This window comes from Osmerus mordax, chromosome 25 (genome assembly GCF_038355195.1).
Source record: "Osmerus mordax isolate fOsmMor3 chromosome 25, fOsmMor3.pri, whole genome shotgun sequence".
NCBI classification, from domain to species: domain Eukaryota; kingdom Metazoa; phylum Chordata; class Actinopteri; order Osmeriformes; family Osmeridae; genus Osmerus; species Osmerus mordax.
In genome coordinates this window covers 941,113-960,285 of record NC_090074.1, presented here as the reverse complement: position 1 = coordinate 960,285, position 19,173 = coordinate 941,113, and the positions used below count along the sequence as shown (strand labels likewise).

Genomic DNA, 19,173 nt, shown 5'->3' with positions numbered 1-19,173 from the left:
CGCCTCCAAGCCACTATGTTGGCCGCAGATGGATGGCTTCATCAGTGGTGGGGCGGGTGGGGGGTGATTGCTTGGATAATGGCCCGGGCACTCACAAAACTCACTTAACATCCATCCAGGCTTTGCGAGCCACTAGTTCTGGCCTGCTGTCTGGAGCTACAGAGAAATAAGGTTCAGGGGACATCAGAAAAGAAAAGTGTTGAATGGTAGAAGTGGATAATGAATGGCAAAGCCGATATTGAATGACATTTATGCAATATGCGATTATATAACTGTTCTTACATTTCGGTGTATGGCATTTTGGTATTTGGTTTGTGTGTTGGTTATGACAACCTGTGGTTCTTGGTTTCATGGCCTTCACAGACATCTAAGATTACTAGACTTATTACTCTCTCTCTCTTTCTCTCTCTCTCTGTCTCTCTGTCTTTCTAAATCCTTAGGAATAATTAAAAGTCTAAGAAGATTTTCCCTGGGTCTATTTTTATGAATTCTTAACATCAACTGCAGGATCTGCGTGAACTCTGTGTGAATTGAAAAATCTGTCGACTGCTCGATGCAGCCACAAACCCACTCGAGATACACAGATTATAACTCACTCATGAAACACCATTGTTAGTTTGTGATTATATTTCTGTTTCTGCAGTCATGTGAGCTTACTCCGAATCATGCAGTGTGATGTTTTACCGCAGTCACTGAATTACAATTGGTTTTCCGCTAATGTTGGAAAAGCCTGTACAGTGACCACTAGACTGGATTATTGCTTTCTGTAACATCGCTACAAATGTTCCACGGTGCTCTATGTGTCTTCACCAGGGTTAAACTAGTCTGGTGGGGTGAGTCAAAAGGACTTCTCTCTTCCCATTCATAAAGTATTGCTTGTTGCTAATGAACAACAGGCAAACGTTGGGAACAAATCAGATCAGTGCACCGGAGTTTACATCTGTCCAACCACATCACACACATTAACTACATCTCAAGTTGTCTGTTGCACCACAAACTATTTCTTCCACCGACGCGGGGAGCTCTGCCCAGACCTCACTGTGTTCTCACCATCTTGCAGTTTCTTCAGTGACTCCAACGCTCCTTGTTCCAACCAGTGCACCCCTTAGTGAGTATGCCACAGGTCTGGCAGTGTGGAGTGTCTGTCAACAACCAAACCGCCTCTCTGTTTAGTCTCTATCTTAGAGCCACGGTGCCTCACATGCATGGCCTGTAGCGATGACTAGTAGTGAGGAGGGTGGGGGAGAGATGATTTGCTGATGTAGTTGGGAATGGGTTGGAGCAATGAGATGAGTTTATCCTTGGCTCTTCTCAATGCTCCTCTCCACAGTAGAACACCTCTGCACTAACCACAGTCTAGGGTTAACCTTGTGTCATCTTGACCCATTAGTCCTGGGCGATATGAATTCAGTTAACACCACAGTGCATGTACCGGATGAATTAATTCAAACGGCTATTTGGACCACCCCTTTTTGCGGTGTGCTTGATTTGGAGTTCATTTGTATTGATGATAATAATACAGAAAAAACAAATAATCTAAATATTTTTGTTGCTTGTGACTTGTGTGTTGAATTGCAGCATGCAGCAACGTGAAATTCTTTGGTTGTTATGATTTTACGGTTCAAAAGAAGAGTTACAATTGTGCCAGGAACCTGCCCCAGAACCTGCTGTTTGTCTGCCCTCTCCCTTCCACATGAGCTGGATACACTGCCTCTAGATTTTTACCTTCCCTAACATACCGGCTGTACGTGCGTGATAGAAACATCTAAAGTAAGCCAGCAGCTCACTACACTATATGAGAAAAGTTAAGAAAAGAAAGAAAAGTATAAGAAAGAAAAGTATAAGAACAACTTTCCTCTTTAACCTCTTGGTGACCTCAAGAATGGCAGTTGGGGAGGACGGTTGAGGATGATTGTTATGTAACCATGACAGCATACATGATGAGATTAGACCTGTGCTCAGAGCAGGGAACAGTGCTGCACACAGTGCTGCACACAGTGCTGCACACTGCTGCACACACTGCTACACACAGTGGGTGCTGCACACAGTTCTGCACACTGCTGCACACAGTGGGTGCTGCACACAGTGCTGCACACTGCTGCACACAGTGCTGCACACAGTGCTGCACACAGTGGGTGCTGCACACAGTGGGTGCTGCACACAGTGGGTGCTGCACACAGTGGGTGCTGCACACAGTGGGTGCTGCACACAGTCGGTGCTGCACACAGTCGGTGCTGCACACAGTGGGTGCTGCACACAGTGGGTGCTGCACACTGCTGCACACGGTGCTGCACACAGTGGGTGCTGCACACGGTGCTGCACACGGTGCTGCACACGGTGCTGCACACTGCTGCACACGGTGCTGCACACAGTGGGTGCTGCACACGGTGCTGCACACGGTGCTGCACACGGTGCTGCACACGGTGCTGCACACGGTGCTGCACACGGTGCTGCACACTGCTGCACACGGCGCTGCACACGGCGCTGCACACGGTGCTGGGAGGACACCTGTGAGGTCTTGGAAGAAGAGGGGATCAGTGATTTTTAAAACTAGACAGACCTCTGTTGTGAGCTCAAGACGGCTTCTTTTAGGGATTCCTACCGTGAGATCGCTAGAAACAAAATCGAAGAGAGGCGGAATAGAAAACAGACAGCTGGATGTTCATATTGGCAATCTCTCACCCTTATGAATACCAAAAAGCAGGAAATGTTAATCTTTCCTTACCTAAGCCCTTTGTGACTTAAGACAAAGAGAAAAGTTAGGACTGAGGTAGATAACTGAGTTGCACCGGTCAGCAATTTTTTACTAGAAAACAAAAACTTGTGTTTTCCCTGAACCGCTTTGAGATTGTTTGTTGATAAACTATCTGATGATTCAGCTAATTTTTGATTTTATCTACAAAGGCGTCATCTGGGTTTTTGATGTACAGAGTAACTGTAGTACATGATAAACACGTGAATCACTGTAGTACATGAGCAACACGTGAGTGCTCATGAAACTGATGTGAGGGCATGGATTACAGATCATGAGGTTGCAGGTTCAAATCCTCCCCGTACATTACTCTGGATAAAACCGTCTGCTAAATGAACACTATTATTATTATTAAGTAGTCCAGTTTTATGTGCTGTATAACATGTTCCAAACCCCCCCCCCCCCCCCCCCTCCCCCAAGAAACGTAACTATAGTAACAGCCACAGAGACATCTAAACTAATGTAATCATAGAACAGCTATATTGTTCACTAGATTAGCGACTAACTTTGTTTAACAACCTTTAGAAGGGACTGGAATGTTACAGAGCATACAGTATTATCAGCCGATAACAGATCCTCGTGGTTAAACGCTTACAGCTTTTACACTTGCTCAATCATGAGATTTCCCCTCACTATGGCGATGTGGTAACAATGGTGTATAATGAAACGAGTTTAGCACAAGGTTCATGGAGTAAGTATTTTGGTTGGTGCATGCCTAATGGTTCGAAATAACGATTCCTAACAAAGTTTGGAGTTCTAATTTATCTTGAAAAGCATTATTCCCTGTAGAGCTGAGGTATTGTGGGTGTGTGTGTGTGTGTGTGGCTGTGTGTGTGTGTGTGTGTGTGTGTAGGTAGGTCATCTTTCATCTGTCATGTTTTTAGTGCTGCCCTGTTCTCTAATTCTTTCAGCTTTCAGAGTCATAACCCTGTCAGACGTGGCTCTCCTAACCCTCCATGTGCCCCTGCCGTGATGTACAGCACCATGTACCACGTGTAGATCAGCATGATGTGCTTTGGCTATCAGTATTTTAAATACTGCAGGCTTTCCTCTGTTTTAAGATCATGTACATTGCTTGGTTTGGTGTCACACCTTTTAGTGTCACTCGTAAAAAAAATTAGGCTCTTTGGGTTGCCTAAAAGGTCACATTTGCCATATTTTTACGTTTTTTATCACAGAAATTGATTCAAAGGCACATGAATGTCAGTCAGAGGAAATACTGTTTAATTGATGTTGATGCATGAGGCAGTTTTGGGCAGAACCATTTTTGTTTGAATTGGAAGTTTTATTCTGTATTAATTCTCCCATAAGGTGTTCCCTTACATACCCAACTTCTGTTTGTCTTTTATAAAAACATCTTTATGTAACAGAACTCATGCTGGACGTCCAAAATGCTTCATGTATCTAAATGCTATACATGTTTCTGTGTTTTGATGTGCAAAAACGTTCTCTTTTAAATTTATACATTTATTTTTGTTGTTTGTTTTGTATCGTTTTGTCTTTTAACTTTCTTGTTGTTTTGTTTCTTACCCATAATTACATCATTAAAAAAATATATTTTGTATTTTCCATGTGACTCCCCAACCCCCCCCCCTCCCTCCCTCCCCCTCCTTCACTTCCCTTTCAACCAATCATGTGCGTGCGGTTCATATGACTTTGTCATGTGGCTCTTGCATGGTGCTGATGTCGTCTTCGCTGGGGAACAGAAGGTAAATTTATCTTCCGTTTGGTTCCGTTCAGATTATATAAAGCACTGGACGAATAGATAAGAATATCAATTAGACTGACAGATTTACATTTAGGAAAAACAACTGAAAACATTTTAGTTTTTTGTCAAGTTGCATCCTATCTACCTCATCACCCCCGAGCCATCCATATAGGAATAACTCACACTTTGTCTTTAAAGATTAGACATTATGCTTTACAGACATCCCAACTACAGGTAGACAGATGTTTTTGCAGACTGGTCTACTCAAGTTTTAACATCTCAGTGCCTTATTAGTTTGTTTTTCTGTAGAATAATTATTAAATCGGATATTGTCACCTTTAATTTATAGTTTAGGGGGGGGGGGGGGGGGGGGGGAGCAAATGGTTGACCTCTAAATATCATTCCTCAACTGACATACCATATAAATATTGTCCTTTTTTTCGGTGACTAAAGTACCATGCCATAGCTGTAACAAGCAGGGCATCTTCTCCACTTAGCGAACAGCATATGTTGCAAACCCACCGTCATCTCAGCCCCCAAACATCACGCTAGCGATGTCAAAACCTCCACCTTTTACACACTGCCCTGCTGGGAACTCCCAGTGGAACAGGGTTCTTTACTCTTTTACGGAGATCACTCATTTACCTAAAGATCTCCACCTTTTAAGCCCTTACCAAACGGACTAACTGTGGTCTTCACCCCACGTAAATGCATGCATGCAAGTTCACCCTGTTTCTGTCTCCCGCTCCTTAACTGCCCGTCTGCCCAGAGGGACCGCGCCCGCCCGCCTGTCTGCATGTCTGTCCTGTCTGCATGTCAGTCTGTCTCGTACCTGTCATGTTATTCACACCTGTACTGATTAAACTGGAAAATTGGCAGTGTTTTGTACGATATCCACAATTCGTGTAACAATCCTACTGTTATGGTGTTGTTCTAAACTGTAGATGTGTAAATCTATGAAGATGCACACCTTTTTTGACTAGTCGGAGGGCATAAAAATATATATATTTTAAATTCACAATTGGTTAATCTCCCTGGATTTGTAAATTAGTAACAATAAACATATTAGTTATTCTTGATCAGATTTAAAAAGTTAACTTCAAGAGTCAAGATTGACAGAATATTCCAGAATCACTACACATTGAATAATAATAATACGGTCTGCATGATGGAGCATGTTTTCTGTTTTGTTCTATATTTTGTGTATAACCCTAATTACTTTCTCTCCTGATTAGCTTTAGGAAACGTCACACATAACTGGGAATGCTGCTCATGGGAGATCTTATGTACATAACTGTCTGGACATCACACCATCTGTACTGCTTCTCTTCTCACTAACCCTTGTCTAATTTCAGCATCTAATCATGCTTACTCCAAGAGTGGTTGAATGCTTTTTCAGGAGAATGTAATCAGATACGTTTAACCATCTGAGGTGAACACAAAGTGCCCTTACGCATGGTTGATTGACTAATCGTGTAATCACAGAGATCACCGTTTGTCAAGTGTCAAGAACGACAAATTTGCATTTCCAATCGAAGTGTTCTCCAAATCCAATGAAATAACTCCAGTTTTAAGTGGGGACTTGTTACTGTATTGTGAGGATCACTGTAGGGAAAGCAGAGGGACTTCTTAAAGTTTACCCAGCAGTTCATAGATTGAAAAACGATTGTTACTGATTCGAGCCCCTAGCTACTACAGGAAAACTGTGCTGTTCCCTCGGGAATCAATCTGGGAGATGAACGGGAACATTAAAGACAGACGCCTAAAAGTGGATCAGGATTCATCTGCCTCTTGCCCAATTACTTCTTATCTTTTTTCGCTGTGTTTGGCTGAAGTCAGGTTATTTTATGCCGGACAGGTTTCTGGTCAGGGTTACAGTAGAAACTCCAAACCGTATTATTCTCTGCTGACGTTGTCTGGGGCTGTTTGATATCTCCCGGCAGCGAAGCCTGTGTCTGTTGCTATTTTGTTGGCTGCTACAACACTGACCTCGTCTCGCAGTTCATTTGTTGATAAATAACACGAGGATGTTCCGAGGCAGCCAATTCCTGTCAAACATGGCAGTTTACTTCAAGGGCTTTGTAGCCAAGCAACCTTGGGTCAGAGTGTGGGGGCAGGACATTTGGGACACAACAAAACCATCTTTTAAACTCCCTGATCACAGCCAAACCCAGCCAAAACCCAATGTCATTTGTGCATATTGCGGCAGTCATTTGAATCCTGGTTCTACCTTTTAGTCATAGCAGGTAATTGCTGTAAGAGCATATTGGCTTCTAACTAAGTATAACCAATGTTTACATGATTAATGAGTGTTTCTGATTAGACTCTCTTCCTCGCAGCCCCCTGGGATTGAGGTGGCATGGCTTCCTAGTTAAGGGATTATGTCATTAAAAGCACACACACACATCCCGCAACACACTGACCCTCGCTCCTAGTGGACCATGATAATGTTATTAAATGTAATGGAGTAACATGTCCAATCAAGGCAGAGGGGGCTAATAAATACACTTGTGTCCCTGTCGTTAGTGTGCAGGGTACATTTACATTTAGTCATTTAGCAGACGCTCTTATCCAGAGCGACTTCCAGTAAATACAGGGACATTCCCCCGAGGCAAGTAGGGTGAAGTGCCTTGCCCAAGGACACAACTTCATTTTTTTTGGCACGGCCAGGAATCGAACTGGCAACCTTCAGATTACTAGCCCGATTTCTAACCGCTCAGCCACCTGACTCCCTAGGGTAGCCCAGATAAGGAGGGAGAGGCTCTCCTCTGTGTCCTCGCTCCCCGCGGGCGCTCCTGCTAGCCGTCCATCACACTGACACAGCCCTTGAGCATCGTGACAAAGAGCACATTTCTCGGTCTCACGTCGTCCTGCGTCACCGCAGAGCCGGCTGTCCTCAGGACACACGGCTCCCAGCCTCCGGCAGCAGCTCCAACTGCACTCCGGGGGGGTTTCAAACACGGCTCGATCAGTTGGTTGGGGGACAGGTGTTCAGCGGTAGAGCATCGGACTGCAGATCAAAAGGTCTGGGGTCCCCCCTCTGTCCCCCCTCTGGGTTACATGAGCACAGTAACATCTCTTCACGCCACCACCTCACGATCACACAGAAACACTCAGTTAGACGGATGCTCTCAACGAGAGACGTCCGTGTCGTAGCCATGCCACCTGCGTCGTCAAGGGGGCTCAGGGGACGGGACAGCCTCATTGGCCGTTGCCGTGGAGATTGACCGTGTGTCCCTGCTATGTGCCTCGTAGGGGAGCCCAGCCCCCCTAAGCTGGACGGAGAGCTGGAGAAGACGGGCGAGTCCTTCAAGGTCAACTGGGTCATGCAGGACGACGGGGGCTCCCCCATCAAGCACTACCTGGTCCGCTACAAGCCCGTGAGTATGACTAGAGGGAACGCCTCCTGACCTCTGACCTGCTGTCGTGTCTGTCTCTCTGTGGCCCCTGGCTGCGTGAAGGATTAACCTTCCGTCTGTGCTTCGAAACCCCTCCTCTCCTCACGCCGGCCCTCTCCTCTCCTCACGCCGGCCCTCACCTCTCCTCACGTCGGCCCTCTCCTCTCCTCACGCCGGCCCTCACCTCTCCTCACTCCGGCCCTCTCCTCTCCTCACGCCGGCCCTCACCTCTCCTCACGCCGGCCCTCTCCTCTCCTCACGCCGGCCCTCTCCTCTCCTCACGCCGGCCCTCACCTCTCCTCACGCCGGCCCTCTCCTCTCCTCACGCCGGCCCTCACCTCTCCTCTCCTCTCCTCAGAAACACGGGTCGGACTGGAAGCCTGAGATCCGTCTCCCCACCAGCAGTGAGTTTGTGGTTCTCCGAGGGCTGAAGTGGAACGTGGAGTATGTGGTGTATGTGGTGGCTGAGAACCAGCAGGGCAAGTCCACCCCTGCCGTGTTCTCCTTCAGAACCGCAGCAGAACCCACCGCCGTCCCAGGTATGGCCCCCACCCAGCCCACTGCACACACACACACACACACTGGCAACAGAGATGCTGAGTCTGGGAAAGAACACTTCAGATTTGTTGAGGTGAAGTTTTAACTAGGTAGTTGTCGTTTCCTAACTAATTCCTCTGGGAAGTTGAAAGTATTTCTCTCTTGTGTCTTGTTGTCATTTTGTACTTGATTTCAGTTGGAGTTTTTAAATCAAGTTTCTGATAACGTTGTTGATTTAAAATGGCCGCACATGTAGTGCTGCCTGAAGGGCAACATTTATCACGGTGAAGACTTGTCTTCGGTCCAGTAGATAGCCTCAGAGCCAAAGAGAATGGTTGAACACACCATTACACACTCTGGCTTGAGGGCGCTAGGATAGATGAATAAATCAAAAGGGCCAGGTAGTTTGTATCACTGTTAGTGGGGCCGAATGCAGTACCTTCATGTTGGGTTCCACACTGACCAGTACCGTCAGAGCAGAGAATGTTTGTCAGGGTTTTGAACATTCGTGTTCCTGCCAGCGAACCCTTCCCAGCACACGCAGTCAGCTTGTTCTCTGTTGACAGTGTGTGTGGGCTGAAAGGTTTGCATTTTAACTTGAGCTGTGTCCCCCACTGACCAAACCTGGGCTTTGAACCCATCGCTGTTCATCTCTCCTGTGTTGCACTCCTTAGAATTTCTGTTTTTTTACCCTGCACATTCATATCTGTCCTGCCGTCTTCTGTAGAACTATAAAGCTGCATGTGTCCTGGCAACCTCAGGTCCTTCTCCCCTTCCACTAATATTAACATTTCCTCTCCTCTGTCAGTGTCTCCTCGGCTTCATTTCCTCTCTTCCTCCTCTCTTCTTCCTCTCTTCCTCCTCTTCCTCTTCCTCATCTCCTTTACCTTCCTCACCCACGCTGGCTGTTTGATGTTGCCGTGAAAAGAGCATCAAAAGTCTCCCTCCAATTCCCTTCCCCTCTGTCTCTCTCTCTCTCTCTCTCTCTCTCTCTCTTTCTCTCTCTCTCTCTCTCTCTTTCTGAATCTCTTCTCCCCCTCTCTCTCCTGCCAAAGCCAGGTTTAGTGGCTCTCAGTTCTCGCTCGCTGCTGGATTTACTGACCTGAAAATGTGTCTTGGCTCAGTGGGGAAGGAGCCTGCAGTCCCTGCATGGTGACGCCTCAACAGGATTAATGTGTTAATGCTTTACTGGAGACCTAACAGGGTATCTGCCAGCGTATGGCCCAAGCAGCCTGCTTTTCCTCCTGCACTTGGTGGGAATCAGCCTTATAGCAGTGGGAGGTTTGGATCTCTTTACTATCCTGCCAGAGCAGGTTCACTTGAACACTGGCCAAGTTTTTTTTTTTTTTTTTTTTCATTTCGGTGTCTTCTTTTGTTTTTGTTGATGTGCCACAAACTGCAGAGCCTGTGTGACTGTGCTGTGTTTTTAAAATGAGAAGCAGGTAGGTGTTCTTAGAAGGACAAGAACATAATGGACGATCACATTCATATTTACCCAGACTGGCTCTAAAGCTCTGCTTAGAAGAATGAAAAAATCAGTTCCATGACTCCAGGCCAGCTATCGGAGGGGTTGGCATGGCAACACAATGACCAGTGCAGTTGCACCTCTCTTATATGAAGTGGACACTTTTTGTAATGACAATTTTTTGTTTAATAGAAACATTTCTGGTTATTGAGTAAAGGGTTAAGAGTTAAGACAGAGATGAGGGTTTGGTGGACGTGCTCTGTATGACAGAACAGTAGTTTTGAATCCAAATCTCCCCAACTGAGGCTGATATGGAGAGAAACGAAAAATAAAAGCTATTCGCTTGTGCAGTTTTAATAACGCAACATCATTTATTAATTCAGCCTTCACAAAACATCAACTTTACTTTGAATATCTCCTTCATATTCTTACTGGAATGTGAGGTTTGCCTGGGCTCCGTTCCCTGTGAGGGGGACCAGGACGTGTCTCACTCTCTCTGCTCTCTCTCTGGGCTCACCTGACTGCCTGCCTGCCTTCCACTCAAAGGCAGGAAGACAAGCCAGTGATCCAGACAGACCCCTATGATCCATTGTGATTGGCTGAGAAATACGACAGCTGTTGCCGAGGGATACCAGGGAGAATACCCCTTTTCTCTGTGTCTTTGTTCGTCAACATTCCCAGTGACCCCGCATCACCTTTTAAACCTTTCACCCCCGCCTGCTTGTCGTGATCGACCTGTCGTTTGCCGTTTGCTTACTAACGTGTTATCGCTTCTTTTACGTTGATCATCTAACCTGCTAAGAGTTTCTTTACTGTTCCTTTATTTAGTCTCAATTAACCTTTCGAACTTGTGTTTATGTATTTATGACCTATTTTCTCTATCTCTCTCTCTCTTTTGTCTCTCTCCCTTCCTCCCCCTTCCTCCCCCTTCCTCCCTGTCCGTGTCTTCACCTGTGGTCTTCTTGGGCACCTCTGGATCCTAACATCTCCATACACACAATTTTCCCTTTTATTCTTTTTTTTCTTTTCCGTGTAACTGTCACTTTTTTTTAAAACTATGTTTCCTTTGTATTTATGTATTTATTTATTTGCTGTGTCACTGTGAACAATTTCTGGTGTTTGTTGTGGTGGTGTTGTTTCCTGTCGTGGCCTTAGCGACCCTTGGCTGTTCGTCCGTGTCGTATACGCTGGCCTCTCTCACGCTCTCCATGCTGACTGTGTTGTGGCTCGTATAGACGCCCCTGAGAGAGAGAGGATGGCCTGGTGTTAGACACCTCAGCCGGGCCTCCTTGTTTTCTACGCCTTTTGACCCTTGTGCTGACACACACACAAAAAATAATAATAATACATGACGAAGCAAGATATCGATTTCATGTTAAGGGGGTTTCGAAAATGTCAGTACTTATGTCATTTAGAATGTTTTTGTTTTGTTTTGCTTCTTTTTTTTTTGGGTCACCCCCCCGTATGTAAAACGGTGCATAATGCTGTTCAGTGTGGCTTTTGTCATGTTCTGATGGATTTGAGTACCGTTGGGACACTTTGTGTCTTCTGCGTGTGTGTGTACAAGTTTGAACTGCTTCCATTATCCCTGGTGTCCATCATGAAACTCCAGAGGCTTCGCAGAGGGATTTTGTATCAGTTAACATAAGACCATTAACATTTCTTATTTAATCTTTTCTGTTCATTTGTAGTTTTATTTTCCACAAGGCTCATATCGAAGGAATGCAGGGCTCACCCTGTGTAGGGAATAAGAAACTGCCTTGATGGTTCAGATTGTCATTCTAATTGTTTTGTGACAAAGTGTACATAATCTTTTCAAAAGATCTTCAAAAACAAAATATACTGTAGGCTGTTCTTTTGATAGATTCTTTTTTTTCCTCTTTTTACCTGGATGAAACAACAGAACACGTTAAAAAATTAATGCTACAGCTGTTAAAACACTAAAATCTATATGTCGGTCATTTTCAATAATGTGAAATGATTATATTCTATAATACATTTTTGTAAGTACATACCAGTGTTTCCATACTGTATCCATTGTAGATTTTATGGAGATATATGGGAGGGGGTGGAATAGTTATACTACCTTTTTTCTTTGACAAAGTAACGGCTAGTAGCCGATTGGAGACTCTTATTCTGAAACGCCAGACTGACGCAGTGCCTCTCTGTCGGTTGTTCACCTCAGACACACTAGGCTTGTTTATTTACCCCATCATCTGCTCATGGGCCGCTTGAACAGAGTGCCCTGTGAGCCCAGCAGTGGGGCTGTAAACCAGGGCTAGAGCCCGGAAACTCTGATGCACTGAAAACCCCCTCGAGGGAAAGTTTGCTGTGTTGTGTTCAAATTTCAGATTAGCTTTTCTTTTTTTAGTTTTTTTTTTTTTTTTGCAGTTTTTTCTTCCCCACCCCCCTCCCACCACCCCATTTTGAAGTCAACGGAAGGTAATAAAGTTATGCGCCTGGAGTTAACTCCTGGTCCGCATGTGCCAACCCATTTGTTTGGTCCTTCCTTAATGCCATGAGACGGTTTTTCCACACGTCACAAAGGAGCAGGGGTTCTGAACAGTGTGTGCAGGGAGGCGTCTGCCTGACTCTCTGGAGACCGTGTCAGCGCAGGGGTTCAGATCAGACATCTGGCCACAGACTCTCCTTCTGGTACAAACCACAACCCCTCGACCCAGCTCTGAACACCCTCCTGCTCCACCCTCCTGCTCCACCCTCCTGCTCCACCCTCCTGCTCCACCCTGCCTGGTAAAGACACACAAAGGCAGGCCACACAGATCTTGAACACCCTCGATTTCCGTCTCTTAAAACTCACCGTTCATAATCAGGTCATTGTTTTTCGAGTCTCGATCACCTGATGAGTAGCAGGTGAGGATCCGTTCCGGGGGCTGTTCTGTGTTCTTGCTCTCTAATCCGCCGACCCGACAGGCCTGTAAGAAAGCTTTACATTTACATTTACATTTATTCATTTAGCAGACGCTCTTATCCAGAGCGACTTACAGTAAGTACAGGGACATTCTCCCCGAGGCAAGTAGGGTGAAGTGCCTTGCCCAAGGACACAACGTCATTTGACACAGCCAGAATCGAACCAACAACCTTCAGATTACTAGCCCGATTCCCTAACCACTCAGCCACCTGACTGACCTGAAGCTTTAGTTTCTGCTCCGTGCTGAGGCAGCACGGAGGTGTGGGAGCCTTACCCAGGAGAGGTTTGTGAGTTAGCCTTTTCAGTGTTCACGGCTGAGTGTCATTTATCACTCAGACAGTTTGGAGATGCAGGTGGATGGCAGCTCTGCAGGAACCACAAGCTCTCTCGCCTCGCGGGGCCAGATCGGTGCCTCTCTTTCACACCAGTACAAGCGTGGTCAACTATTAGACTCTGTTTCCAGTAACACAGGTGACTCAAGGTTCTGAGAACTACTACTACTAAACAAATAATGGAAATGTTAAAACTAATGTTTAATAAACGTGTTGTTTTCCTCCCCATGGCTCCAAGCCTTGGGCTAATCTCTTACAGACTCCTAAAAAACATAAAGATCATATTCTTACAGCTTGGAGCTTTGCTTAGTACTTAGTACAGTAAACACTAAAGACTTATCGAAATATTCTGAAAAGCTTGTGTTGCTTTTAAGACTGCTGTGGCCTTCCTCTAGCGATGCCTTCCCTATAGTGCTCAACTTTAATACATTCAACTCTCTGTAGTCGACTTTTCTATGCCATCGCTATAGCGATACATCAATGGAGCACAAGGCCTGGTACCCCCAGCAACACACAATACACTCATAATAACAATTTTGATATTTCAGCAAGCAGTAAATTGCACTGAGGGTCGTTATTGGAGCATATCATGCATGTTCTCACACTCAAAATCCAGTTATCTACAGTTTTACTGTAATCCAACACACTTGGGATCATTTGACTATAATTATGTACTGCTACTACTATACAAGTATATCAGTACAGGCGTCTGTTAATTTAAAGTGTCCACACAAACATGACAAATAGGCAAGTATGTCCAGAAATGTAATACATATAATGTAATGCTTGTACACACTTCCAAACCGGTGACAAAATATCGATCTTCGTATGGTACCAATGCAGACAGCTGTGTAAACATTTAAAGCTCTGAAAATTTACAGCTCTGACTTTCAATCAGTCTCTCTACACACGTGAGTCTTCGATGTTTGAAAGTGTGCCAAAAAGGCTGCGTGTGTTACTGTAAGATAAGAGACTATCGCTGTGGGATTTTGAAAGGGGAGTTGGAGGGGAGGGGGGGGGGGTTGAGAAACAGCACAAATATGACTCAATACATTTGATTGGGAATGCTGACTTTCTTATGAATATAAATGAACGTTTTTCGAGAAGGTTTGTCTTTTGTTTGACGCTGGAAGATTGGTGGATCTGGATGATTTTGCAGAGGATGCGGCGAGAGAGTATTAGGTTACCTTGATAAATAAAAGATTTTACACCAAGCCATTTTTTGAAGTTTTAGAACTAAATGCATGTTCTGTATACCGTTCTTCTGAAAAATCGCCAAGTCCAAATCTTGTTTCTTCCGTTCTAAATTACAATTATAGCTTGTTCGACCACTAATAGATTCATACCAGAAGAACGAAATAAAATGTCAAATGCCACTCATCTCTTTTCACACATTAGCAATCATTATAATTGTTCTATGACACTTCATATCAACAATACGCTAAACAAGGTTGTGTCGCACGAACAAATCTAGAAGGGACTGATTGCATCACATCTCAGAGTTCCTTGTTTGTTTCCTGAATATCAAGTGGCTGCAAATAGTTTGGAAGTCTGATTTTGCAAGATCGATTATTATTAATTATTGCACAAATTGCGGCAATTAATTTGACTTTCAACACAATTCTGTTTAGAAGTTTTGTAAATACTTTGTCATATTAGCATTGTGAATTTTAACACGTGTGTGTGTGCGTGTGCGTGTGTGTGTGTGTGTGTGTGTGTGTGTTGAGGGATGTTTATGAGTGCATAAAGTCTTTAAAAACATGTTCATCCTCTCATGACAATGTGGTGGTGAACATCTTTATGACATCCACATGTTTGGGTATTAGCTCGTTACTGTCTGGTAAGTAGCTTGTGTTTTTGCTCCATTAAAACACAACCCCTTTGCCTTTTTACTTTTACAAAAGTGTGATGTTATATTATTTTATTCCTTTTGCTTTTGTGTTATATCTAAGCCCGGATGCCTGTATTTTACATTTGACCATGCTCCCAACCTTCGTCCTCCTGCCCGCAATTCATTCTTGTTGTGTCAAGTTCGTCTTTAATGCCATCTTCTGTGGAAGGTGTGTGGACATGCGCAAGGTTATACTAGACTGTTGTCTGATCTTAGCACACTGATTGAAGCTTTAGTGGTTTGCACTGTATGTTCTTATGTTTAGGCTTAGTTCTGACATGCCTTCAATAGGCATGGCTAGTTTGTTTTTCAATATGGTTAAATATGTGTGTTGTCTCATGTTAAGCCTAATCTTAATTTCATACCATATATGGCTGAGAAATGCATTGTGTATTTAACATATTAACTTCAATATGTTGGTACCACCGGTTTGTGATTTGGATGCAGCTAATACAATTTAATTGAAACAAATTGTTGGCTCAAGTGTGTGCAAGAATTGACCACCTGTCTATATATTCATAATCCAAAACAGATTTGTGTTTACTATGCAATAACTTGTCTGACAGTCTGCTTTGTTAAGAGCAACACGCTTGAGACCTTGAACACATGTTATGGATGAGTGGTTGTGAATAAAATCCTGACTCATCATTTCTCTTTCTCTCTCTACCTCACTCTATCTTTCACTCTCTACTTCCTTCTTTCTCTCTCTCTTTCTCTCTCTTTACCTCTCTCTCTCTACCTCTACCTCTCTTACTCAAATTTTCTCTGTCCTGCATTCTTTGTGTACCCCTCCTTCTCTCTATCGACCCTCACTTGTCCTCAACCCTCCCTCCCCCCCTCTCTCTCTCTCTCCCTCCCTTTATCTCCCTCTCCCCTCCCCCCCTCTCCCCCTCTCCCCTCCTCCCTCCCCTCCCTTCCCCCTCTCCCTCCCTCCCTCTCCCCTCCTCCCCTCCCTTCCCCCTCTCCCTCCTCCCCTCCCTCTACCCTCCTCCCCTCCCTTCCCCCTCTCCCTCCTCCCCTCCCTTCCCCCTCTCCCTCCTCCCCTCCCTTCCCCCTCTCCCTCCTCCCAGACATGACAGTGGGGGGTCCAGGCCTAGGCACTGGTGCTATCGTGGGGATCCTGATCGTGGTCTTCATCCTGCTGCTGGTGGGCGTCGACGTCACCTGCTACTTCCTGAACAAGTGCGGTCTGCTCATGTGCATCGCCGTCAACTTCTGTGGCAAGGCCGGCCCGGGAGCCAAGAATAAGGACATGGAGGAGGGGAAAGCCGCCTTCACGTGAGTGTGGAGAAACTCCTGCAGCTCTGCAGCTCTGCTACTGCAGCTCTGCAGTTCTGCTACTGCAGCTCTGCTGCTACTGCAGCTCTGCAGCTCTGCTGCTACTGCAGCTCTGCAGCTCTGCAGCTCTGCTACTGCAGCTCTGCAGCTACTGCAGCTCTGCTGCTCCTGCAGATGCAGTACTGAGGCGCTTGTATGCTAGAGAGAGCGAATATGCAGGAATAACTATATACCTGTGTAATTATGATATATGTATATACCTCACATAATACAATATAATAGAAATAGGGAGAGAAGGAGAGACAGAGAGAGGTAGAGAGAGAGGTAGAGAGAGGGGTAGAGAGAGAGGTAGATAGAGGGGTAGAGAGAGAGGTAGAGAGAGGTAGAGAGAGAGGTAGAGAGAGAGGTACAGAGGGAGGTACAGAGAGGGGTAGAGAGAGGGGTAGAGAGAGGGGTAGAGAGAGAGGTAGAGAGAGAGGTAGAGAGAGGGGTAGAGAGAGAGGTAGAGAGAGAGGTAGAGAGAGGGGTAGAGAGAGGTAGGGAGAGGTAGAGAGAGAGGTAGAGAGAGAGGTACAGAGAGGGGTAGAGAGAGGGGTAGAGAGAGGGGTAGAGAGAGAGGTAGAGAGAGAGGTAGAGAGAGAGGTAGAGAGAGGTAGAGAGAGAGAGCTGCCAGTATGTGTGTGGGCCAGACGTGTGAGACAGCACCCCCTGCCTCCTCCTGTAGGAAAGACGAGTCCAAGGAGCCCATCGTGGAGGTGAGGACTGAGGAGGAACGCACACCCAACCACCAAGGAGGCGGAGCCACTGAGCCCAACGAGACCACGCCCCTCACAGAGCCAGAGTGAGTGCAGCAGGGGGGCGGGGATTACAGCAGGGGGGGGGGGCTTACAGCTGGGGGGGCGGGGCTTAGAGGGAGGCTCTCCACCGTGTCAGAGCTGTGTCTGCTGGGGGGGGGGGGGGGGGGGGGCACCACAGGGGCATCACTCCTGCCCTCCGCCCCCGGTCCTGATCTCCTGGAGAGGGGCAGTGAGAAGAGTGTTAGCGTTGCTGTTGAAAGATGTGGTGCGTAGAGGAGAGGTCAAATCGTGAGTTTAGAAAACGATGTTTGTGAGAGAAAGCGGTGTTCTAGTTCTTATGTAGGTTGTAGTTCCCCCTGGTGCCTGTAAGGGCAGTGAAGACCCGGGTGTTCGCCACCCTACACCTGAACTGTTCTCTCTACAGAAAAATGACATGCCAACTAGTACATCTAACAGCCTTAGTTATACCCTTAAACCTCTTATTCACATCACTTTGATTTAAATGTCCTTAGTTTTGCTTTAGTATTTGTGTCCCCTAAACCCTCACTTCACTCTGATTTTGTTATAAAGATTTTTCTATAGTGATTTGCTTCATCACTGCATGTAGCACTCACTCTTCTGTATGTTTATGCCTCACCCCCTCACCCCTCCCTCCCTCACTCACTCCCCCTCTCCTGCCTTTCTCTCGTTCCTATTCCTCTGGCAACACCTGTTTGGTTTCTCACCTCCTCCTCCTCCTCCTCCCTCCTCCTCCTCACAGGCCTGCAGCTGACACCACCACTGTGGTGGACATGCTCCCCTCCACAGCTACTAACTCTGACCCCGCCACCGAGAGCTTTAGCACCGCCCAGAGCAGCCCTGCTAGTGAGAGCACCACCCTCTCCTCCAGCGCCGCCGCCCCCGCCAAGCCCTACGCCAAAAGCTCCCCCGCACCGGCCCCCCAGACCAGCAACCCCAAAGCCCCCTCCACCACCCTCTCCCCTCAGTCCAGCGTGGCTCCCCTGGTCGACCTGAGCGACTCCCCGGCCCCTCCCCAGAGCGCAGTTGCCTCCAAACCCTCCACAGCCCCGTCTGATCCCAGCGCCCCTGCTCCAGAGCCGGCTCTAGCCCCCGGCTCATCCTCCACCAAAGCAGGCGTTCCTCAGGGCAAGCCAGAGCCAGTCACAAGCCCAGCCAGCGACGGCCCCCCCCAGAGTAAGGACTTACAGATAGACGGCCTGACCCAGGACGTGTTCGCCAGAGCCCCAGCCTCTGCTCCCGCCCAGGACGAGTATGACCTCACTTCCTCTTAGACCTGTGTGTTTGTGCTGTACAGCTGTTCCAGTATCCCGGCTAGCATACCACCCAGGAAGACAACACTCATTTGTCCTGCGCTTCTAGGAGTATGCTAGCGTTGGGGATTGGAAAAGAAGCTGTGTGTCTGTCACCTCCATTTACCTCCACCTGCCACCTCCATTTCCCTCCACCCACCCCACACCCCTTCACCTTACAGTCCTGTTTCTTTTCTCCTGCTGTAGACAAGGCCCTTCTCCTCAACTGTCCTTCTGCCTCCCCCCTCTCTCTCCTTCTCTTCTCTGTCTCTCGTGCAAACTCTAACATCAGTACTTTAACGGGGAATAGCGGCACTGTGACACAGCGTCTCCCTGAGCCCTGGAAGATTCTCTTTGTTTATGATCTCATAACCAAAGAAGGAAGGAGCTTTCCACAATCGTTATGAACAAAGGACATCAAAGCATTGTTGTTTTCAGCCCAAAATATTGTTGTAAAGGCAGGAAGCAGATTCTTTATTGCAAAAGAATCGCGCCAGGCTGCGATATTGGCTGGGATGAAGAGCGGGGTCGTGCTTTTGTTCTCCAAAGACGATCCTAGATGCCAGTCTTATCTCAAGCAAGCCCTGAGGATGCTCGTCTGGTTCCAGAACCTTCCCTGGCTTCTCTCTCGCTTCACAAGCCTGTCTAAAGTAGCTCTTCAAAACCACTGAAGACGTCAGTTATGAATTATTGGAGGTTGCCGTTCTTCCCCAAAACGTAGAGTGAGCGTGAAGGCAGAACCGTCTTGATGATGGAAGCGTAATCAGCAGCAGATT

At 46.5% G+C, this 19,173-nt stretch overlaps 1 protein-coding gene across 3 annotated transcripts in view; it reads left to right on the top strand.

Moving 5' to 3' along the window:
- ncam1a (neural cell adhesion molecule 1a) overlaps positions 1-19,173 on the top strand; it is a 148,946-nt gene that overhangs the window by 126,210 nt on the left and 3,563 nt on the right. The window contains exons 14-18 of one of the 3 annotated variants that reach the window (XM_067228797.1): positions 7,716-7,840; positions 8,217-8,397; positions 16,083-16,290; positions 17,015-17,131; positions 17,848-18,357. In XM_067228797.1, the coding sequence (XP_067084898.1) occupies positions 7,716-7,840; positions 8,217-8,397; positions 16,083-16,290; positions 17,015-17,131; positions 17,848-18,357 (1,141 nt within the window). Of the gene's footprint in view, positions 1-7,715; positions 7,841-8,216; positions 8,398-11,015; positions 12,312-16,082; positions 16,291-17,014; positions 17,132-17,847; positions 18,358-19,173 lie in introns of those variants that run through there. The other 2 variants (XM_067228798.1, XM_067228799.1) reach the window with 2 other exon arrangements.